At 40.2% G+C, this 24,434-nt stretch overlaps 1 protein-coding gene across 4 annotated transcripts; it reads left to right on the top strand.

Annotated features, from left to right (window-relative positions):
• Positions 1-4,145: 4,145 nt before the first annotated feature.
• Positions 4,146-24,422, top strand: cdc14aa (cell division cycle 14Aa). 4 transcript variants are annotated; one of them, XM_042111644.1, is made up of 15 exons: positions 4,146-4,279; positions 6,743-6,833; positions 7,048-7,123; positions 8,618-8,710; positions 8,913-8,992; positions 9,749-9,815; positions 10,314-10,376; positions 10,476-10,563; positions 14,746-14,976; positions 20,509-20,647; positions 21,201-21,366; positions 22,805-22,905; positions 23,081-23,215; positions 23,346-23,706; positions 24,050-24,422. In XM_042111644.1, the coding sequence occupies exons 1-15, from the start codon at positions 4,186-4,188 to the stop codon at positions 24,077-24,079; spliced, it is 1,815 nt and encodes a 604-aa protein (XP_041967578.1). In that variant the 5' UTR covers positions 4,146-4,185; the 3' UTR covers positions 24,080-24,422. The 4 variants fall into 4 exon arrangements, with proteins under 4 accessions (XP_041967578.1, XP_041967595.1, XP_041967587.1 ...); XM_042111653.1 differs by lacking the exon at positions 4,146-4,279 and adding an exon at positions 5,922-6,337; XM_042111661.1 differs by lacking the exon at positions 24,050-24,422 and having other exon boundaries at positions 23,471-23,678.
• The last annotated feature ends 12 nt before the right edge of the window (positions 24,423-24,434 follow it).

Below are 24,434 nucleotides of genomic sequence, written 5' to 3'. Positions count from 1 at the left end.
TGGATGATTGGGAGTACATACGTTGAGTTGACATCAAAATCATGTCATTCGGATGTGTTTTGAGAAAGTTCGATTTTACCGTTTTTAGTCAAAACTCGTTAGCCTGGAAGTGACCAGGGCAAGTCATTTCGCCGCTACAAAACGCTATTTTTATACCTCTTTTACAGTTCCAAACAACATTACACTTACGTGGTAGTGAGTAGAGGGTCCCTAAAGCCAAACCAAAGTATCCCGAGGTCTTTATGTGGTCGGATAGAGAGTCCAGAATGAATTTCATCAAGCCAGTACCTTTCCAGAAATGTTGCTGCTGCAGCTGGCGTCTTTAGGGGAAAGTCAGTAGGAGTCGATTGCCGAGTGTGGAGTAACACGCTCTGGAAATTCACAATTTCGTTGCCGGTTTTTTTTTTTTTTTTAAACATAGTCCAGTCCATACAACTTCATTTCAATTTCGAAAGAAATACTAGACTATGTTTTTTTTAAAAAGAGAGGTTTTTTTTGCGGAGAGAATGTGCAGGACTGGGCGGCGGTCATATTTTGTACCGCTCTCTACATCTAGTTTCATAATAGTTCATAGTTATTGGACTACACACAGGCCTTACAGTATTCTACACATTGCCCTTTTATTTTGGATGCCACTCAACATTGTAAAAAGAGGCCTAGTTCACGTGGCAGTCCATGTTTCTTTTCAAGTCATGATTTCTTTTGATTTGGGTATCTGTTAATTGATACTAATTTGGAAAGATGTTTATACAAATATGAGATTGTAGCTCAATAGCTCAATACATTTATCATCAGGATACCTTTCAACTAAAACAATCCTTGATCTGATCCTCCTTCATGAAATGCCAATTTGTTTGGGTTGAAGTTGATTCACAGTTGAAACTGTGACACAAGTTTGGCAGGTAGCCTAGCCTATAAAAGGTGCGCAATTGAAGCTGCCTTTTTGTATACAGTTCCAGTAATAAATTAGCAGCTATACTTAAAGCTGCAGTTGGCAAGTCTGACAGATTGAGGGGACTTTTTTAAATTTTAAATGTTTACAACTCTCATGCCCCTCCCCCACTACCACTGAGCACCCTCTCATTGAGTTTGTGCTTGTCAGTGCGCACCAAACTGCACCAGACTGTGTATTGACAGTCAGATCTCACACAGCCCTGCTCTGATTGGACCAGAAGAACCGGGAGCTGTGGATTTTTGCAAAACAAATAACAGGCTCAAGGTGGAGGTAGAAGTGCAGGTTTTTTTCTAAAACCGGCTGATTTATGTTGTTCTGTTGGAGCATAGTATCGGTTTCAGTGAATATGATTAAAAAAATCTTGCCAACTGCAGCTTTTAAGTGTAATAAACTGAAATGCTCTCTGTCACTAGAGAGTCCCTTTTACCCAGTCACATGTCAAAATTTATATTAAAAGAAATTGGCAACACATCAAATTCTGGAAGGAATAAATACAAATGAATAACAAACTGGAGATATACAGAACCTTGAACAGAAATTATTTCATTGTGCCATATTTAAATAATATCACAAATTAAAATATGTATTAGGAGAGGAAACAAACAGCTCGCCTAGCTGCAGATTATATTATGACCAGTCATAAAACAAGAGAAAACTGGTAACTTCTGTGTCCATCCTCTTTGTGTAGATGTAAATACTTTATTGTTTGATAACTCAGCTACTTAACTTAAACTTAAATTGATTTATGTATATGAAAGTGTAGGCATATGTGCATATACATACATATAGAACCCCATAGCATTATTGCTGAAGCTATTACTGTCCTTTACTTTTTGTGGATTTATTTATAAATTTTATTATTAATTAATTTTTTTAATGATTCATTTTGTCTTTATACCAATATTCCTGTAAAGTTGATTATTAACATGTTATACCTGTAGCTTTGGCAACAATGACTTTTATTGTATCATGCCAATAAAGCACCATTTGGTTTGATTTGATTTGAGAGAGGGAGAGAGGCGTGGTTTACCTGTGTCTTGTTCCATATGTTTATACATAAGTCTGTTAGGTGTTACACACCCCAAATAACAATAAACTGTAATATTGTTTGTTAAAAGGTTAAAAGATGGTCTTCTCATAAATAATTAGAGTAAGGTTAGATTACAAATTCAACTTTATTTTTTACCCTCTCCCCCAGGCATTATTGTATTGTATTGTATTGTATTGTATTGTATGCCTCCTCTCTCTCTCTCTCACTGTCTCTCTGTGTGTGTGTGTGTGTGTGTGAGAGAGAGAGAGAGAGAGAGATTTACAGATTAATGTATAATATGCTAAACAAAAAGTATGTTGTTTGTTATTTTATATGTAGGCCTACACTGTTTATACAATGACAATGTCACAGAAGAGTTGATATAGAGAGAACATAGCCAGCGAGCCATGTACAATAACATAATACAGCATATCACATAGTTTATACCATTATATTAATTATAGTGACCTGAACAGTATGAGTGATTCAGTTTGTGCAAAATTTACAAGCAGTGCAAACTGATATTGCTTGTGATGTTATGCAGTCTTGGACTAGCATTAGTTCTTTGGGAGTAGGCTACAGCTCACCAGGCCCAGGGTCAGAGCCTCTTTCGTAAAAACACACTGTGAGCCACTGCTTCAGGCTCCTCACAGTGCCCACACCATCACATAGACGACAGTGATGGATGAAGCCTGAAAGCCCTCCTTTGAAGTATTCATGGCATATATATATATATATATAATTTATACATTATCACATGTATTATGGGAATATGCTGTGCATCTCTCACCAGTAGTGTCCTCCCACATTGTGTAGATGACTGAAGATTATACAAGCAGAGCCATCTTTCCACTGTCCTACTAAGCTGTTACCTAATTGGTTAATTAAGGCGGATGGGCTGGGACAGGAATAGAAAGGAAGGACTAGCAGTGTGTCACGAAGGAAGAGCAATGGCAAATTCCAGTGCATCAGTGCATGGAAGCCCAAATCGTACAGTACCTTTCACACTCTTTTCATTTTCATTCCACATTCACTCTTTTCACAACAGCTGACATTTATACAGCAAAATCCGAAATTCATAGCTGCCCATTCATGAAAACAAAGAGCTGAATATGTATCTGACCTATTATTATAGCATGGTTTGCATTGTTCACTTATTTTATACAGTAAACATTATTTTTTACAGTGCAATACAAGGTCAGGAGTTCAACAAATAAATTCAACTACATTTGACAGGGTACATTACTGTGCATTACATTACAGTGTACATTACCCAAAAATCTAAACAGAAGATATAAATATAAAAGTTTGTCTATTTGCCTGGCTTTGGTATTGTTAGGAATTCAACTGTTTTTATTTGATTACATAGATTAAATGTTCCTATACTTCAGGAATAGGAGGACCACTACAAAGATGACTTCAGCTCTGCTGAAGAGGGCAGGTGCAATTGCAGTCCATAAACCTTGTACAGAAATGTGCTTGCCAGACACGGCCATGTTCCTTATCTACATTATCTGTCCTTTTTGCTTGTAAAGTGTTTCTCTCAATGATGTCTCAAGTTTCCTCTAGATCTGTTTCGGCCGCAGGTAACCATGTCTGTTTTTCAGGGGATGGCCCTATCTGATATTGGAAACGTATCTCGTGCCAATCTCCTTACTGTTCAATGCAACCCCATCCACATGCCTCTTTTTACTGCAATCTTAAAGAGAAAGTGTGTCTTCATGACATGGATTAACATGATGAAAGACATCATCACGCAAAGTCACATCAAGCAAGTTAGTCAGGCCAAGAAAGGACGGAATGGTGACATTCTCACCTTCTTGGACTCAGGTGTAACTGAACACTTGACTTGGGTCCACAGCCTGTTTTTTTTAAGGGGTTGTTCAGTAACCTGAGTCGGACACTTGAGCCGGTCCTAGCCCAGTTTGATGTCACAGTGGCATGCAAGGACTCAGATCTCTCTCTCTCTCTCTCTCTCTCTGTTTGCCCAGACTCTTCAGGATACAGTCTCACTGCTTGCATTTCCACAGCATATGTTCATGACAGATGTGTAGGCCATTCTCTTTAGGAATGCCCTGACTCCAGGTGTGAACTCATCACGTGGAACCCAGAGCACTCGCTCCTACAGGAGGGAAAAGTTGCCTTTTCCATCATGCTCTCTTTCTGAACTTCCCCTCCATCTCTCTACCTCAATGAAGGCATGTCTCAAGTCTCTTCCTGGGGTGGACACTGGCGAGGGAAACGCAGGTTTCCAGCACAACTTCCACACGGGGCCTGGATCACACCCATTGGAGGTATGTTTTTTGTTTTCATTTGCAAATGTATGTGACATGAAATGTAGTCTATGGCAACAGAGTTGACTACAAATGAGTTCTGCCTTGACACACTGAAGGTTGTATGGCTGGAAAAATGAGTCATTTACAGTTTGCCTTGTGTTGTTGTCCTATGTATCAGTCAATAAGAGACATTAGAGACACACAGTGGTGAGGAAATGACACAGCAAATGAAGTTTGATTCCAAAACAAGATATCAATGTTAAAGATTTTTTTGTTTGTTTTCCAGGTAGTGTCAGTGGAACTGCATGCTTGTTATTTGATTAACTATTACTTCATCAAAACAAATGCAATTTCATTGATATTATGAAATGAACAATGAAACAATATGACAAAATACCTCTTTAAATGGGAGATATAGTTTTGTATTATATATTATATATTTTGTTAATTTGCTGACAGAGAAGGAGAAACTCTGTATCTCCAACAAGATTACTTAAAGTAAAAGTGGAAAAGGCTATCAAGGACAAAATTAGTTATTTCACATTTCATTCACAGGGTCAATTCAATAGGTTTTACATAACTAAAAGCAAGAATGTGGAATAGGATGGTAAAATAATATCTACAACTCTAACTACCTCTCTGTTTGTATTATTGGATGAGTAGCTAACTTATATGCTTAAAAACCTTGTTCAATTAACCTAGAATGTCAATCGATATGGTGCTTGATGACCGGGCTGGCACTGGATTATTGCTAGAAGGGAAATACCTACAGCAGACTGACATCTGCATTAGTGACGCCAGTCGATTGTGGGGTTCTGACAGAGATGACTGATCATCTTAGCAGATTTTAACACATCCTCAGCATGTGCCAACGAATTAGGCTGCCAGTGTGCAGACACCAGCAGGGCTGTAGTGAAGGCTAAGCGCAAATAAACAGTTTATTCACCTCAGAAATTTTAGAAATAGAGTTTATCCACCTCTTATGAGATTGTAACCACCTCTCAAAAGAGTTTATTTACCAATTGCTTTTAACATTCACACTGTAGCCTATTATCCACATTCACATTAGGCCTACACTGGTGTGTACTCTCAACACACAATAGGCCCTTCCTGACTGGCTAGTGTAGCCTACACCTGCCAACATCAACAGGGGAAACTTGTTAAATGTGGAAAGTTAATCTCAAGCAACTGGCACATCATAAGTTTCCCTGGAAATTTACATAGCCTACTTTTAAAGCTATAGCTGTAGGCCTAACATGCACGTAATGTCTATGGCAATGAATGATCTGAGGCGTTCTTATAGGCCTATTGGCCTATAGAGTGCAATTTAAGCATGTATTATGGCCTGTCTGAAACATCTTTAGAATGTATGCTTCTACATTATGGCCTCTTTGAAACATCACTTATTAATCATTAGTCTCGTGAAGATGTTTTCCCGGACGCCTACAACTGACCCGATCTCATGACTCATTAATGCGTCTGAGTGGAGCTCCAAATCTTGCGTTTGAATCCCGTTGGCAGCCGTCCCAAATCCCGTCTTATGTTTACACCAGGAAGCGTCTTGCCTCCTGATTGGTCGAAACAAACCCATCCTTAGCAACGTGTCTTTATGTGGTGGTCAGGCACGTGGTTACTAAGCAATGGACCTTTAATGCTTCATCTTAAAGTTTGCTACTCCGTCACAAACGTAGCCGATGCATGCGCGCTTGCCGAAAGGGATTCGGATTTGAAGAACAGATGTATGTATAGGCCTACAGGGAATTCTCTAATCTATAATTTAAAAGCACAGGATACATATCCTCCTTGCGAAAGAGAGGAAGAGGGAAACGGAATTGCTGTCCCTCCAACTTTCCTCGACACTATGGGACCTTGTTAATGGAACACTCGGAAGCCCTGTATGGTGTAGGAGAAGTGGCCCACCATTCGTTCTCCACAAAATGTCTAGTCATTGAAAGGAATCGTGTCAGTTTTAAAACTTTGTTATTCTTAGATAGGCCTAGTTCCCAGAGGATTTAAATACATTGAATGAAATGGCTGATGACAATGATCCACTCGGAGCCACAGAATGTATTAAAGGTAATCAGTAGAGTTAGTGTTAATTTTAGTCACCAACTGATGTGGGTTTATAGACTTATTTCACCCCACATTACACATCCATGCTATTCAAATCGGACGACACTATCAAAGTGCATCAAGCGAAGCTTTCCTTTTGCCCAGTCGTATAGAGTTGTCTCTGATTTTGCCTAGTCAAATTCCTGGGTTTAGAAAGATGGCTATTTTTGCGTTCTAAAGAATGCTGGAAATTGTTGTAATTTGTAGAATGCGTTTGTTTGTCTTATTATGTATGACCGAAGCAGTCTGTGACGGCTGTAGCCCAGGCCTACGTAGGCTATTCTATTAAAAAAAAAAAAAAAAAAAAAAAAAGGACAGACCTTATGATAGGGGCTGTTATTGATTCATGTATTAAACTTGTTTTTACAGATAGGCTTTACTTTGCCTCTCTCAGAAGCAAACCGAAAAGTACGCCAAATACCCACTATTTCACCACCGATGATGAATTTGTTTATGAGAAGTAAGTGTTGTCTGTTGCTATGTGTCTGTGTGCTCAACTCAATCCTGCGCTACGCTATAATGGTCATAGACAAAAGTGAAGCAGTAATGAGGCCTATGGTAGGCTATTGGAGGCCTATGATATTGCTATAGGATATTTCTGACATTGAAAAAAGTACAACCTACACTTGAAATGTGTTTGAAAATCCATTTATGTTGTGTTGATGTTTTTGCAGCTTTTATGCAGATTTTGGTCCTCTGAATCTTGCTATGTTATACAGATTCTGCTGTAAATTGAACAAAAAACTTAAGGTAAGTGATTATTATATATATATTTTTTTTCTTGATTGACACATCATACCAAGCTGGGATGGCATCCATGACATAGGCTACCCCATAAATGCCACAAAAATCGGTATGCAGATACTTTCTAGTTGCCCTTAAGTGCGGATAAAACTAGGAAAAGTCATATGGGTGGTTCTTCAATGCCACCCATATGACTTGGTTAGCTACTAATGGATCATGTAAGGAACAAAGCACAGGGTTTGTTCAGAGAGGGTTGAAGCGGAGTAATCAAGGATCTTTCATATATCTGTGAATGAAAGCGCTTCAGTACAATGGCTCTGGCCATGTTTATGAAAGAGAGCTTCCAGTTATGGAAAAGGAGGAGAAGATTTATATCTGTGAGGCTGTCTTTGAAATTGTTAGCTATTCTCATGGCATTATTATAGTCAAATTGCCACTGATATAGTCTTTAAATACTTTAAATACAATGTTCCACACAGGGTTTGTAGTGGAGGATTTATGAAACCTAATGAATAGATTGCTAGAACATTCAGGATAACTTGAGCTGTGCAGTCATGGAAATCAAATGCTTTGATTAAAACAGTGTCAGCAAACTAAATGGTATTCTGCAAGAGAGTTAGATGATATGCATGGTTAGACAAAGAATCCATGTAGTCTATTTATCTTCTCTCTTCGTATTTTCTTAGGAATAACTATATGCTACACATAGCCTATGCTCTTTGGAACATTGTAGCATGCAAGATTATAAAATGTATATATATTTTTCACAGTCATGTTTGTTTTAGATATTAACTTCGGTTAATAATGGTGGGAGCATTTCACTGATTCCTTTCCTGTCACCTGTTGTTGCTATGGAGTGGTCTAACAAAGACAACTGGTGTGAATGTACTGTGTATAACTTGCATGTACAGGACAGAGCCATGTATTGCTATATTTTCATGTAGGCCTACATTTCTGTGACATATTGATTATGCCATAAATAGGTCTGAAGTTTGTAAGATTTTTAAGACTTGATTGTCTGATTGATTCAGTTGTTAATTGTTAATTAATTATTCATTATTATTGCTGTTTGTTTATATTTATTGTTTTTATTTTGTTAAAGGTGCTCTAAGCAATGTTACGCGGTTTCTAATCTAAACCATTTTCTGTCACATACAGTACGGCAAACCTCATCACCTCACCATCCGCTAGCTGCCTGTGCCCTGAATAAAAAAAACGCCTGGACCATAAAAACATAACAAACTGTTCCAGCCAATCACTAACGAGATGTGCGTTTAGTTTCAATTGCACGGGAGGGAGGGGGAGGGAGTAGCGAGCTACCTCTGTTTTGTTTGAACGTCAACAGAAGTAGCGTTACCCAACATCATTTAGAGCACCTTTAAATTCCATTTAGTTCATCACTATTATAGGTATTTTTGAATGTAGGTTATATTAAGAACTGTAGACATAAACATAATGCAATGAACTGAATCCCTATTTATTAATTTGTTTTGTCTGCAGTCCTTCACACTGTCTAGAAAAAGGGTGATGTATTACACTAGCTATGATCAACGAAAACGAGCCAACGCTGCTTTCTTAATCGGTGCCTATGCGGTGAGTGACCTCAACCTTTGTCATGCCCATGGTCACACATACACACACACACACACACACACACACACACACACACACACACATACACACACACACACACACACACACACACACACACTAACCATTCACACACATTAAATCCTCCATTCTTGAGTGCTCTGATGGACTGTGCTAATGGTGGCCTCCTTCTGTCCTGTTTCAGGTAATCTACTTAAAAAGAACTCCTGAGGAGGCCTACAGAGCTCTTATCTCTGGAACTAATGTGTCATACCTGCCCTTCAGGTATGTCTCACCACTCACTCTCTCCTGTATTAGAGAAATGTGTTCAATTTCAAAAACGTGTTTGTATTATTAGTTGTGTAATATCTACTAACTAGTAACTAGTAAGGAAAACTATCCAATACATGTAATGGAGTATACAATACAATATTTAAGATATAGTAGTGGAAGTATAAAGTGGCAGGACATGGAAATAATCTAAATTAAACTGCAAGTTTTCCAAAAGTAATCACTGTCGTTATTTACTTACCTTCCACCATTTTCATGTGCAGTGTGGCAATGTGTGCAGTGAAATGAAGTGTCCCAGGGCCAAACTAAACTGAAAATCAAACAAAGAATCCAAGGAACTGATCAAACGCCTAGTTTCCCTGGTTAACAATAGAAATGTAAAATAGTGGCAGTCACTTTCTGCTATAGTCTTGTAATATAAATGTAAATAAACCTAGAAACAAGCTATTGAATAGGCATGAATACCTCGGAGGGTTTATGCTTGGGATCACTTAGCAGATTGGTACACAATGAGCCAAAGACATCCTCACAGAACTGGCTGCCCTGGGTAAAGCAAAGGCACGACCTATCCATTACTCTTCACAGACAGATATAGGTGCAATCACACACACACACAGAAGCATGTTATGCACTCGACTATCGAAAGTCACAACCACAGTGCACAACAATCCTCTTTACCTACATCAGAATGTTAATTCCTGAAACAGCAAGCATCCTGATACTTGCTTTGTTTGTTTTCTGTTCTACCAGAGATGCTGCATTTGGAAACTGCACATATAACCTGTCTATTCTTGACTGTTTACAAGGAATCCGCAAGGTAAGGGCCAAACTGAAATAGTAGCGTGTGTGGTGTTACTCAGGCCCAAAAAGGCTCTACTCCACTCCCACCACTCATGTGTTGTCCTAAGGTTAATCCTTTAGTCCAATTAAACAGTAGCCAGGAACATGCTGTTGACACAATTTAAGAAAGAGAAGTTGCATAAGGACATTCACATTTTATGTTATTTTTTGCAAGCTTTTTTCCCGGTGTCAGCTTCACCTTCAAGATGTTACTAAAGATGGCATTTCCCACCATAGCAATCTCTGTTTACCCTGGTATGACAAGTGTTTTAAGCATTTCATTGAAAATGAGAGCTACCCTCAATGAATTTCCAAAAATTAAATAAAGGTTGAATGAATTATAGAAAGGAACTAATATAAGCAAGGAAGTTGCATTGTAGAGATAATTTATTGTATTGTCAATGGATATTTCTTAACAAGAAAGTCTACGCATTTGTTATGAAAGCACACACGGGTGTGAATTTCTTCTTTACAGGCACTGCAGCATGGGTTCTTCAACTTCGAGACATTTGATGTTGAAGAGTACGAACACTATGAGGTAGAGCTTCAGTTCAGTGGTCTCCTTAGTCCAGACAGCACAATCCTATCTCTTTTCTTTTCGTTTGTCTTATTAGGTCTTTATTGTCTTTACCTTTAGCGTGTGGAGAACGGGGACTTCAACTGGATTGTGCCAGGCAAGCTTCTGGCCTTCAGTGGCCCACACCCAAAGAGTAAAATAGAGAATGGTGAGTTAAGGGGAATGAGAAAGACCACCACATCTATAATCACCAGACTGCTACAATGTCCTTTCTGTAAATTGGTGTCCTCATAGCTACATGTTTCAGTCATCTTCATACCTTTGGTGTCTTCATAGCTACATGCTTCAGTTATCTTCATAGCTTTGGTGTCTTCATAGCTACATGCTTCAGTCTAGGGCTGGGCGATATGGCTGAAAACTGTATCACGATATAAGTATTTCATATCGGTCGATATCGATAATTATTATTATTTTTTTTTATCTATTTCAGATAAGGACCAGAAGGGGAAAGTTCAATTTAAACACTTTTAAACACTTATATTTTAAACTTAACCTTCCTCTGATTTGAATCACCTCAGTTATCAATCAAAGCAAACAGGGAAAAGAAATAGCAACACAATCATGAAAAACACTCAAATAAATAATTGTGCACATAAGTCTGAATGAGCAGCACTGGTTGAAGCCTGGAAATATTGTAAACAAAGTAATTTGCTAGTTTATCATAGTAAGTCTACAGTTTTGAACAAATTCGTGCAGCGTGCTAATGATGCTAACCGGATTTAATAGCAATTCAGTCGTCTTGCACGATTGTGAATGTTTGGATTACATGCGCATGCTGAGGAGGGATGCACCTAGAGAGAGAGAGAGAGAGAGAGAGAGAGAGAGAAGGAGCGTGCGCGCACGGGGCAAGGACTCATTGAGAGTCTGTGTTGAGGTAGGCCTACTTCTATCGTCTACTCTGGTAGAGTTGCACATACTAGCTACAATGCAAGATATATTTAGCCTTTTATGGACAACGTAAGGCGGGAGGTGTGTGTTGCTTTTAATTATCGAATGTTCTAACGCATTTTTTATTGATATCGATTACATGTCTATTGTGTTACATATCGCTATCGTTTTATCGCCCAGCCCTACTTCAGTCATCTTCATAGCTTTGGTGTCTTCATAGCCACATGCTTCAGTCATCTTCATAGCTTTGGGGCTCTATCTTGCACTACAGCGCAATTGACTTTGTATACTCGCGCTTTTGTCTTTCCTATTTTGCAGTCAGCGCATATTGGAATTTTCCCTCCACAGGTACATGTCTGTAAATTAGGGAATTCGATTGCGCCCACGGGGGCGGTTCAGCGAAAAGACGGGGGCGCAAACGTTCCCTGTTGATATTTTGCAGTTTCAGAAAACAATTCCGCCACAGACCAGGAACTCCCGGGTCTAAAGTCAGTGGTGCAAATTCAGATGCTATTTTAAGGGCGCATGCATGGCCACAGGCCTGCAAGAATGAATGCGTTGCACACCGATCTACAGGCACTCCCGTGCACAGACGGAAACATTCAAAGCCTTGATAATATTTGTCCATTTCCCGGTTTTGTTCGTGCATTGGTCACCTAAAAATTTAGTAGCCTATATAGTAGGGGTGTGAATCTCTCATGTTAAAGGGGTGGTTCAGGATTTTGGACATAGGACCTCATTTCCAAGTAAGCAAGTGTGATATTTATCAGTGGAGACCGTTTTCAACACGTTTCATCCAGTCGTTCTAATTGCAGAGTTCGCAGGTGCTAGGCTAGGGCAAGTCAACGGTATGTGCTAGCCTGCCACTAAAAACAGTCTTACCTACTCCAAAGGACACTCAATTTGAAAAATAAAAGAGTAATAAAAACTGTCAAACAAACGACCGAGTGCGAGTTGTCACGTGCTTAAGTTGCAGTAGATGTATGGGTAATGAAGTCCTTTGGGCAATGAATGTAGCCCAAAATGAACTGCATTACCCACAAATCTGTGCCACATGTAGTTTCAAAACAGGAAGTGGGATGAACGCGCTGCTTGCAACGTAAATGAGAGTCTGAGCGAGCAGAAAAGATTGTGAACCGATTCGTAACAAGTAAATCGATATAAAACGACCGGTTCATTTCAGTTTTATTCCGATACGGGGCTTCACATATCGATGTAGCCGTATCTTACACGTTAAAAACGGATACCGATAAGTATCGGTTAATCTTTACACCCCTACTATATAGTACAACATCTACATGCAATATCTTTACAACAACAACGCCTAATTATGACCTATTCATTTGGACAACTTTATACAGCCCTATTAAGGCTAAAGTTACCTTTAGTTTTATTTCAATTTACCGTTGCGTATGGCTTTAAACATCGTGTGCGCTTTAACATCAGCTTAAGCATTATTCCAGCTGCGCTAAGGTTTTGACAAGCCTTGCCTACCTTGTTGTAGCCCATCTGAAATAACTCCAAGCTTTGATATGTTCCCTCCATCCTTTTGTTGTTTTCAAAAAAACGTTTTATATCCATGATGGCCTTGAGTTAGTGAATTAGCTTATTATGTGCTGTTAACCAGCAACTATAGATAGTAAAAGAAAACAGTATGGCTACAATTTCTGTAGTTGCTGCGTCCATTCATTGCTATTCTCTCTCCTGCTCAAACAAATGTTGTGCGTGAAAATATTGTAAATTGCCTACTGTCATGCAGTTAATGGGATACTGTGCAGAGTTGGAAAGTTAGGTCAACTTGGAAACTGATTCTTGTTGTTGAGTTGCCTGCAAACCATACATAATTACAAGGGAAAATATTACCACATGAGGGAAATCAGTGTGGTGTCCATTAAGATGTGAAAAATTAGGCATAAATCTAGCGTACACATTTCCATGAATCACGGATGTGTTGATGACATAAATTAGGAAATATTAGAGGACTTAAGGAGACGTGATGTTGAACTGCATGCCGATGCCATTTAACCCAAATGCCCCAGCTGCAGCACGGGAGAGAAGAGCTTATCTGACAGAAGATATGCATTGTCTATAGAGAGGTAATGTTAGATTACAGTGCAAAAATATCACCATGCATTCATAACTTTGTGATTCAGTGAGAGTGATCCCAAAACATTGGAAAGTATGTCTTTGTGACAATTCTGTATTACATTTTGTCAAGAGGAAAAATCAATAGCTAACTGTTCTCAACTGAACAGTGCTTATAGCGCTCTGAACGCTCCTGGCTGCGCCTGGCAAATCTGCCATCATAATAGCAATCAGCTATGGAACAAGCGTGCCTGTTGTTAAAGGGAATGTGAGATGACGCTCTTATTGGTTTATTGCACGTTGCGCCCAAACCACACCCATGAATAATGTAGCTACTTCAGACCACACCATTTTAGATCTGCGTCGGGCACAACAGTCATTTATCCCACCGGTAAAACAGCGCCCAAGATCCGCCCACAAAGCCACTTGCACGTTTTCATACTTCCGTTTTAGATTGTTAAAATAGAGCCCTTGGTGTCTTCATAGCTACATGCTTCAGTTATCTTTATATTCCGGTACTGAGGATAAAATACATGATACTGACGATCCCATCTGATCTTATGTATATTAAACACACAAATAAATAGCAAGACATGGTATGATAGGCTATGCCAGATAGATTGATAGATAGATAGATAGATAAATAGATAGATAGATAGATAGATACTTTATTGATCCCCAGGGGTGTTCAGGGGTGCCAGGTGTTCAATTAGACTATAGCATACTGGTCTGTCAATACGTGGTATAATTGTGTCTCATTTTTATTAGCCTAGTTAAAGCCAGATTCATTGACTTTGTGAAAAGAGTCTGGGGACTCACGATTGGGAAACGTTTCAAACACTAGCATGATGATGGCCGTAGACTTTGCGTTAACTTTGAAATAATTTTGTTCAGCCTAACCAATCACATTGATGAAGGATTCCTAACATTATGTCCCACTTTACTTTACTCACAATAAACAGCATCAGCAATCAGGAACAAATGTATGTAGGCCTGCCTTTGCTGCAAATAAATGTACACATTCTTCCAACTTTTTATACCCAATGAGTTAAGCTGAGGTTAGAAAAGCATAATTTAAGAATAGGATCAAGACTTGGATAAATGCTGCTATTAATAATGGGCTAATGATGACATTTCAAACCACAGCATGTCACTGCAGCTGGCTTAATAGACTTTTAGATATTATTGGTCAATGTAATAAGAGAGTAAACTGTTTTTCAAGTCTCTTGTTTTTGTGTGGTTGCCCTGTGTAGCATTTTGATATAGATAATCATTACAGACTTCTATGTAATATAAAAGTTTAGGTAAAACGGTAAGGAGAGTCCACCACCCCTTGACAATCGGGGTTCTTCCACAGGTTACCCTCTTCATGCTCCAGAGGCCTATTTCCCATACTTCAGGCAGCACAATGTGACCGACGTAGTGCGACTCAACAGGAAGATCTACGAGGGCCGACGCTTCACTGATGCTGGCTTCCAGCACCATGATCTGTTCTTTGTGGACGGCTCCACTCCCAGCGACCTCATCCTGCGACGCTTCCTGCACATTTGTGAGAGTTCAGAGGGTGCCGTGGCGGTACATTGCAAGGGTGAGAGTGGCCTGATCAGTCTACTTTTCTAGTCAAAGCCAAGGGGACAGATTGTCGTGTTAATTTGCACCAATCTCTTGAAGTTGGAAGTGTTATTAATCGAGGAAGAATATGAATGGGGGGAGGGGCGTTAAGTGTTTAGAGTGTGACAGCTTTATTTATATACACAATACAAGGAAGCACTGAAAAAGAGATAGGCATCTTAATGTACTTTGTGTGAAATAGCAATGCTGAGAGAGAGCATTAGCCATCTTAATCTAAGTTTAGCGTGAGAGGACAAAGGCAGCACTGATTTCAAGGATGCTGTGTGATTGCAGTTTTCTTTAAAGCATTCTAAAAAGAAAATGATGTGGCTGATGTTATCTGGAATGTTTGCATCTATGTGATGTAAAAATGTCATACAGGATTTGTTTCCCTGATATGTTGACATACTGATACTCTGTAATGAACAACACATCCAAAGAATATACACAGTGCTATTACACACACATCTTTTCAGTTAAATCGTATTTATTTTTTTATAGCCCAATGACCATTGAATGGTCTCAATGCAAAAATACCCAAAGCCCACCTAAAGGAAACAAAACTCCAAAAACAAAACTAACATTTGAATGATATCCGGATATAATATGGAAAGTGGTGTCGATGTGCACCTAGAACAGAGGCGGACTATGTACATTCAGGAAAAGTCTAGAACTGCCATCGGCTGCCTGGGTCAATGTCTTGTTGGCCAAGTATGGCTACTGTCTAGCTCTCTACATACATATGCGTCACTCAGGCTTAATCAAATTTCTATCAGTATGTCTATGCTATCAGTTGGCATTGTCATGCAAAGCTGAATATTAAATAAAAACAAGAATATACTTTGTAAACAGATCATTTACATGTTATAAGGGGTTATTTACAGTGAGCTACCCCTGCCTGGCCTAGAGACTAGAGGTAAAACATAGGCCTGACAGTGCTGCTTTGTTTAGGCCATAAAATAAGGTTTATAAAATATATAGTATAAAATATATACATAAAGTTTCCTACCCTCACTAAATGTCATGTTGAGGTCAGTTTAACAGGTGTGACCTTTACATTATTCAAAACTTCTTGCTCAGCAGCTAGGCCTGCTCTATGTGGTGGTAGTGTAGTAGTTAAGGAGCTGGGCTAGTGTGCAGTAGCCTGAAAGTTGTCGGTTCAATTCCCGGCTTCCACCGTTGTGCCCTTGAGCAAGGCACTTAACCCCAAGTTGTTCCAGGGACAATGTAATCCCTTGTAATATAGTTGGCATAATAAGTCACTTTGGACAAAACTGTCTGCTAAATGTAATAATAATACTCTATTAATGTAGTTTGTGATATATATATATATATATATATATCGTATTTTCCGGACTATAAGTAGCTCCTGAGTATAAGTCGCATCAGTCAAAAAATGCATCATGAGCAGGAAAAAAACATATATAAGTCGCACTGGACTATAAGTCGCATTTATTTAGAAATGTATTTCACAAAATCCAAAACCAAAAACAGAGACTATGTAACTGGATTATTGAGGCCAAAAAGATTAATGAAGATGAAGGAGTGAAGGCAGCCAAGAGGAGGGCAGGAAGGTAATTGCAAAGCAAAAGATTCACTGAAAGAAAATGGCATGAGGTGCACCAAAATGTTACTAAAATGTGGAGAATACAATGCCATCAAGCATTTTGGGCGATGAGGAGTCACAAGCTGGCAGCAGATGTTAAATGCTCACAATATAAAAGGACGTGACCTAGCTGAGGCAAGCCATGGCAATAGGCCAATAGGCCCGACGGTATTTGTAAAGCAATTTACAAAAGATTCACAGAACAAAAATGCTAATGTGGTACATGAAAATGTAGCTAAAAATGTGGAGAATGCAATGCAATCAAGCATTTTGGACGATGTGGAGATACAAGCTGGCAGCAGATTAAATGCTCCAGAGAGAAAAAGATGCAGGTTTAAATTGACGTGCAGACCGAAGCTGCAGCAAGCTGATATTTAGAAATGTATTTCACAAAATCCAAGACTAAGAACAGACAGACTATGTAACTGTACACATTGAGGCCAAAAATATTGAGAATTCTACAGGGAATGTTAACAAAGAAGAAGGAGTGAATAGTGGCAAGAGGCAAGCCGAAGGCTGCTGACAAGCCCCGACGCTAATTATAAAGCAATTTACAAAAAAATCACTGAACTCAAATGCTGATGTGGTACATGAAAATTTAGCTAAAAATGTGGAGAATGCAATGCAATCAATCATTTTGTACGATATATTGGCACAGGCTGGCATGCAGCAGAAGAATTGCTTGGCTGGCCACCTCCGAGAGAGCGAGAGAAAAAAAGATGCACATTTAAAAGGGTCTAAATTCCAGCGCGGAATTGCGGGTATTGCAAATAAATTATTACTTAGCATTGAGCATAATAATAAAAGTCCCGCAAATCTAGCCATCATAATGCGAGAGATTCCCACACATTTTACCCTGTACCCTGTCTGACATTAATATAATAGTGGAGCGGCCTGAATGCGGGACTATTGACGGACCAACTCTGACTTCAATTGAACCCCATGCAGAGACACACACAGGCGCGCGCAAGACCACTTTGGGGGTGCCTCTCTTTCGTTGCTCTCTCTCTCTCAGCAGGATTTGTCACCGCTGAAGTCAAATTATAGCCTAGGTGCTTCAACATCAACCGCTATCGACAGGAAAGGAAAACAAACATTTAGCGATCAGGAACCGTCAGGAATTTTGCAAATACAGAAGCATGACCGCGTAAGCTATAACGTAGAGAACATGGATGACTTCTCTATTTGACGTTCGATTGCGGACGTGAACAGACAGCTACAGACACGGAGCGCACATTAGGCCTACTTTCACTTTCTGTGCGTATTCATTACGTGAAAGATAATTAGTAGCAAAACAGCGATCAAATATTACGTGGCAGTGCGTTTTGTTTTCAAATGTTTTCATGCATGTCTAGATAACAGGTGAGGGATGTTTAGGAGACTCGTAAATCCTCAAATTTAGGCTGCACAAAGCACAGCACCTTTATTTGGCCATGGCTTGTATTCGAGTCAGCTATAATATAGTCCTTTATTTCTTGCGTTTTATTGTGAGACATAGGCCTACTTTTCGTTTGGAGCGGCATGGGTAGGCTATCAAAAGCAGATGTTTAATTTGAGATTTAATTTACGTTTGGACTGTTGATTATATTGCTAAATATCGGGACTGATGACCACTGAAATCTGTGGGGTATTTAATGGCTTACTAAGTTTCATAGTGTCGGGAATTTCGATTGCCATCCACTTATTGCGAGATAAGGTATCCGCGCTTTCATTCATTCGTGTGCTGTGCTGCAAGGGAAACCTTATTCGGTATAGCCAAAGATGTCTAAGATAGCCTAAATGTAGTTATTTTTTAAATTATGCATGATTTACTTTTTTATAAAATTCATAGGCTGATGCCTGGCAGCAACAATTGTGTTTAAATGTAGGCTTCAGCCTCTAGCTCAGAAGGGTGCGGCATGCGACTAGCTTGAGAGCAATGAGAGCAACGTGTTGGAGACTCATGGTGTAAATTACTTTTCATTGGCAACAATACCAACCAACAATATAAAATATTAAGAAGAGCTCTTTTATGAGTTCAATTGAAACAAAATTATACTGGCTTTTATTTGTCCAAATCTGAGGCCCGGCTATAAATAGAATCCCTGCCATAATTTGACAATTTATGTATGCACATGTGTTTCAGACATAGTGCAAGCACTAATCTCTGACTGAGAGTGCACAGGACTTGTGCATTTGAGAGCGCTCTCTCGCGGCTGTAGACATAATGTTTCACGTAGGGTTCATGTCAGTAATATAAATTAACATTTAAAAACATGTTCAATTATATATTTTTTCATATATAAGTCGCACCTGACTATAAGTCGCAGGACCAGCCAAACTATGAAAAAAAGTGCAACTTATAGTCCGGAAAATACGGTATATATATACTCTTTTGATCCCATAAGGGAAATTTGGTCTGCATTTATCCCAATCCGTGAATTAGTGAAACAAACTGCACACAGTGAACACACAGTGATCCCGGCGCAGTGAGCTGCAACAACAGCGGCGCTCGGGGAGCAGTGAGGGGTTAGGTGCCTTGCTCAAGGGCACTTCAGCCATGCCTACTGGTCGGGGCTCAAACCGGCAAACCTCCGGTTACAAGTCCAAAGTGCTAACCAGTAGGCCACGGCTGCCCACAAGAAAATATGAAAAATATGAAAATTTGATGAGATCAAACTACCAATAGACTTGCTGAAAATGAGTTGAATATAACAACCTGTGTAGGTTTTTTACAGCTGTATTGTAATATGATATAATCAATGCATGTGATATATTTGAAGTCAATTTATCAATTAGTTTCCACAAAATTCACCAGAAGTCATAAGGGGTTATTTTTCATACCCCTGAAAATCCCTAGCATTTTCGAGGCCCAAAAATGCTATTATTTACTGTATACAATTGACTGGAGGCAATTTACTTGTAACATCAGGTTTAGCCACAGTATGCTAAAACTTTATTGAGTGAGGTCTCAGATTTCCTAATCAGTATCAGTCTAGTTCTTCAGCTGATGGTTGTCCTTTTCTAGCCTGGTAAACCAAACTCATTCACAAAGTGAATGAGTCACTCACTGGATTCCTTTCCCACACTTGCATCACAACGGGCGCTAACTTTGAAATCATCGGTCCAGCCTAACCAATCACATTATTCAGGAATTCATAACGTTACTTCCTACTTCGCCTAAACTTTACAAACTGACAATAAACAACATTGGCAGTCAGGAAACAATGTATGTGGGCCTACATTTGCTGTAAATAAATGTACACATTCTTCCGACTGCAACTTTTGATGTTTGCAGGCGTTGCTACTACTGTTTATCACAGCCACTTTTGATTTCAAAACTATAGCGTCATCCCCTCTCGTCGCTGATTGGGCAGGTAACCTGCTGACCAATGGAAACGTTAGTGAACTATAGTGTTCCAGACTAGTATCTCCCTGAAAGGGGATCTAGGTGGGCATGGCCAGGCTAGTCCTTAAAATCGCTTGTCAGCTTATAGGTTCTATGTTGGAAGTCTTTGGCCTGCATTTCATGGCCCATGAGAGTGCAAGGGTTGGAGACTTGGCGATCAGGTGACAGATAAAGATATGCTCTTATGTAACATGAAACCTAACCTACACTACCTTTTGTTTGTCAGGCCAATGTGCTATCAATATCATAGATTGGTAGAACTAAATTGTAAATAGAACACTAGTTTTTATTTTGTTTTGGAATGGGAACCAACTTTCACTGACAAGAGAAAATAATGTTGTAGTTTTGTAGTTTAATTTAGCCCTCGTTTAAAAATGGAATCAATAGACAAATATTCCAATAGACCTTCTGAACGTTTGTGCATGCTTTGCTGTATTGTTTATTCCTTCTATAGATAATTTTCAGCCAGTAAGTTTATCTTCTTCTTGCTCCTTGTTCCTTCCTTTCATGTGCAGCGGGCCTTGGCAGAACAGGCACTCTGATTGCTTGTTATCTGATGAAACACTACCGTTTCACAGCAGCGGAGGCCATTTCCTGGATACGGATCTGCAGGCCTGGCTCAATCATTGGGCCACAGCAGAACTTTCTTGAAGAGTGAGTAGACCACCACTGGCTAGAAAAGAAGAAGTAGGGATCTTAATGTTGTGCGCTTCTTTTATTACTTGAATATACTTAAGAGTATGGACCTTTTTTAGAGAATGTCAATGGTTATTCCACAACAAGACTCATTACCTTTGATCTGTTCTCTCTAAGGTAGTAAGGGCTGAGCTACACCAGGCACGTAACTGAAGCGTTCACGTTGCGTCTGCTGCAACAATTAGCTTCCACTATAATCAATGGAAGTAGCTACACCAGACGTGATAGTGGCGCGTACGTTAAAAAAAAAATAGACCATCTGTCTAAAATGGATTTTATGCGTCGCGAACGGAACGCTTCAGTTACGCGCCTGGTGTAGCTTCCCTGTAAGGTCCCCATTTGTGACTGATTACATTCAATTCCACTTATATACAGTATAGTCCTTCCCATTTTTCTAATACTTTTCTCAGTCTTTCTGTTGTAATACTAATGTTCTCCAAAATCAATAGTATCTAAACAATGGAATCACTTGATTCTCTTTCTCTCTCTGTCTCTTTTTATATCTGTGTAGCAAGCAGCACAGTCTGTGGGTGCAAGGGGACATGTATCGCTCCAAGCAGCGTCAGCAGCAACTGCGTCAGCGGCAGCAGCAGGATCGAGACATAGCCCGCCTCATCTCCAGCATGGACGACGTGTCCATCAACACCAGTGTCTTCAAGTCCCAGAGCATGGAAGAGGTGAGACCCCATGATGGGACAGGAGACCCATCAGCGCATCAGATGGTAGTGTAGCCTGCTGCTTTCTGTCATCTGTGTAACCTGAGTTGTGTAGACCCAACTACAGCTTAGCCCTGCTTCTGCCTGGGCTCGAACTGGCAACTTGCAACACGGGTGCCCTAGCAAGGGAGGGGGTCATCCCTATGTTCCTCGGGTCCTATGTTCCCCGCTCGGGGTTAGTGTTAGGCTTAGGGTTGGGGTCCTATGTTCCCCGGTCCCATACAAAGCATCTCTTACTAGCACATCTCTTAAAGCAACACCAAAGAGTTTTTTGTACCTTAAAATAATGTTTTCAAAATCGTTTCAGTGGTTCATCAACTCGTAACAGGGTCAACAGCAATTCTGCATTCGCTTCGCGGCCCTGTATCGGCTATAACCGCACTATGTAAGTTTGCCAGAACGGGTAGCGGATCTGTAGTTCGATGGAATGAGACGTAAGAAACTACAAATTTGACTTGCTTCTGATGTCGCAATACATCATACTTTTATAAGTCATGCAAAATATTCTACCTTGTCTGTGGACATCGTTATTTGCAAAGCCGGTGCTGGATAAACAAATAGTGTGCGTGCGACAGAGCGAAAGTTCTTTGGTGTTGCTTTAAGGCGCCAGAAGGGAGGTTTACTTAACACACATACTGCACATCTCCTAGGCGAGAATCACATTAGGCAGCGGCAAGCGTAACGCAACGCTCAGACCATAATAAGTTCTATCTCGTTCCTATAGTAACACAAACGGTTTGCCTTGAATACGCTCGCGTTGCGCTTTGAAAGTTGAACCAAATTCAACGCTCAGCTTCTTCAATGCTAGCGTTACGCCAACGTTGCCACCTTTCCGCTGCCGAACCGTAGAGAACAATAGAAAACCTGCCGCTTGCCACTGGCAAATGTGATCCCTGCCTTAAGGCGTCAGAAGGGAGGTTTACTTAGCACACATACTGCACATATCTTAAGGCGTCAGAAGGGAGGTTTACTTAACACACATACTGCACATATCTTAAGGCGTCAGAAGGGAGGTTTACTTAACACACATACTGCACATATCTTAAGGCGTCAGAAGGGAGGTTTACTTAACACACATACTGCACATATCTTAAGGCGTCAGAAGGGAGGTTTACTTAACACACATACTGCACATCTCTTAAGGCGTCAGAAGGGAGGTTTACCTAACACACATACTGCACAGCTATTGTATCAGCCGGCAACTGTTACATCTGGTCTGATGTTCCACTGTCTCTTTGATTTGGTTGATTTAGACTCTTGTAAAGCATAAGATATAATCATTCTTCTTATTTGTTTATTTGTTTACACTAAAATATGATACACAATTCACTCTTGGCATTTTACTGATAACACTGAATTAAGTGGAGGGAATTGAATTCTTTGCATTGGTCTGTTGCAGAATGACTTCAGGCTGGATGGTCTGGGTCTGACTCAGGGAGATAAACTCAGGGCCTTAAAAGCTCGACGCCATTCTAGATCTGCCACTACTGAAGCACTGAGGTATGTGGAATTGTAGTGTTTGAACTCCAGTATTTGAACTACATGGTCGGAGGATGTGGCCTTGAACAGTATTGGGTTTCCGCTACTATGATAGCCAGGAATGGGACTTCTTTTGTATTTTGCACTCTGCATCACCATCCACTGGTCTGACAGTAGTTGTGTGTGTTTCTTGTAGTGGAATAAACCCAGCACAGAGCTCCATTTCTCCCCCCAAAGCGCCGAAAGCCTCCACCAATGCTTTCACCTCCTCGTCCTCCTCTCCAAGACGGCTCACTCGCAGTCCCTCATCCTCAGCTGGAAATCTTAAAAGGTGAGTGCCCGTGTGTGTGTGTGTGTGTGTGTGTGTGTGTGTGTACACATTACATGGTCCTATCCCTGATCTCATCACCCATGACTCTTCTGTCCCCTGGCCCTGCCCAATGTTTGTGTGCCCATTACAGCTTAAACCCCAGATTAGCCCGATCACTTGGCAACCTCTATGGGGTTGACAACATGGCTGAGAATGCAGATGATGACCCACCCACACCCTTTGCCTCCACCTCCTCCTCCCCCTCCTGCTCCTTAGCGGCATCTTCATCCTCCCTCTCTCCATCCTTGGGTTTGGGGTTTGGCTACTCCCCCGGTGACCCTCGTCTCCCACCCACCCCAAACTACCACCAGGAGGCCAGCAACAAGCCCGGTGACCGCCCCGTGAGGCCCAGGGTTCCGGCCTTTGCCGTGGGCCCCAGAGGTCCAGCTGGACCCCGCAGAGCCCTGGTCCGGTCTGGGCTCACGGGCCGGCACCTGAGCCGATCTATCCCTGTAAGTTTACTGATGTGCTATCTGTCTGCCATCACCTTCCTCCTTACTTGTTTGTTTGTGTACTTAGCTATCCATCCAACTGTTTGTTTATACTGTATATCCATCCATCCATCCTTTCTTCCATCTGTCTGTCTGTCTATCTTGCTTATAGCATTGCTTTCCAGTTGTCACTCTACCCCCCTCACAACTCAGATATATTTGTTTGTTTTTCCAAAGACAACTGTAGTTATGTTGAGGTAAATGTATAATCCACAAAATGTAAAGGAAACATCTTCCTGTATCCCAACTCGAGAAGTACTGTTTTGAACTGTTTCATATTTACGCTTTGATTCTCTTCTTTCAGTCCCTTCAGTCTGAATATGTTCACTACTAAAGCTGTAGTGTTGCGCTGACAAACACTACATGAGCCCTGAGGAAATCTTTTGCACAGTGAAGACTGAAGATCACTACATCCCCTGGACACAGAATCGGCTGAGTGCAAAACTAAAGTATTTTCCAACTCCTGAAAAAAACATCATCATCACCATCAACAACAACAACAACAACAAAAACGGGGGTATCAGGGGATACAAAACACCCTTTTTGTATGTTATATCCTTGAACTGTACATAAATGGATTTTCTATGGATTGTATTATAGCTAGATCACCAAATAAGTTGTTATTTAGTTTTGTGCTCATAATGTGATTGTGTTATGTTATTCAATTTAATTAAATAAGGTGGTGATAC

The sequence above is a fragment of the Alosa sapidissima genome, chromosome 1 (assembly GCF_018492685.1).
Source record: "Alosa sapidissima isolate fAloSap1 chromosome 1, fAloSap1.pri, whole genome shotgun sequence".
In the NCBI taxonomy this organism is placed as follows: Eukaryota; Metazoa; Chordata; class Actinopteri; order Clupeiformes; family Clupeidae; genus Alosa; species Alosa sapidissima.
This window is presented reverse-complemented; position numbering and strand designations above follow the sequence as displayed.

Excerpts from the sequence above, each read along its gene's own strand:
- cdc14aa (XM_042111644.1), top strand. The coding sequence starts at position 4,186 with ATGTCTCAAGTCTCTTCCTGGGGTGGACACTGGCGAGGGAAACGCAGG. Across the intron at positions 14,977-20,508 it reads CGTGGCGGTACATTGCAAGG|CGGGCCTTGGCAGAACAGGC; the intron begins GTGAGAGTGGCC and ends TTTCATGTGCAG. Across the intron at positions 23,707-24,049 it reads ACCTGAGCCGATCTATCCCT|TCCCTTCAGTCTGAATATGT; the intron begins GTAAGTTTACTG and ends CTCTTCTTTCAG.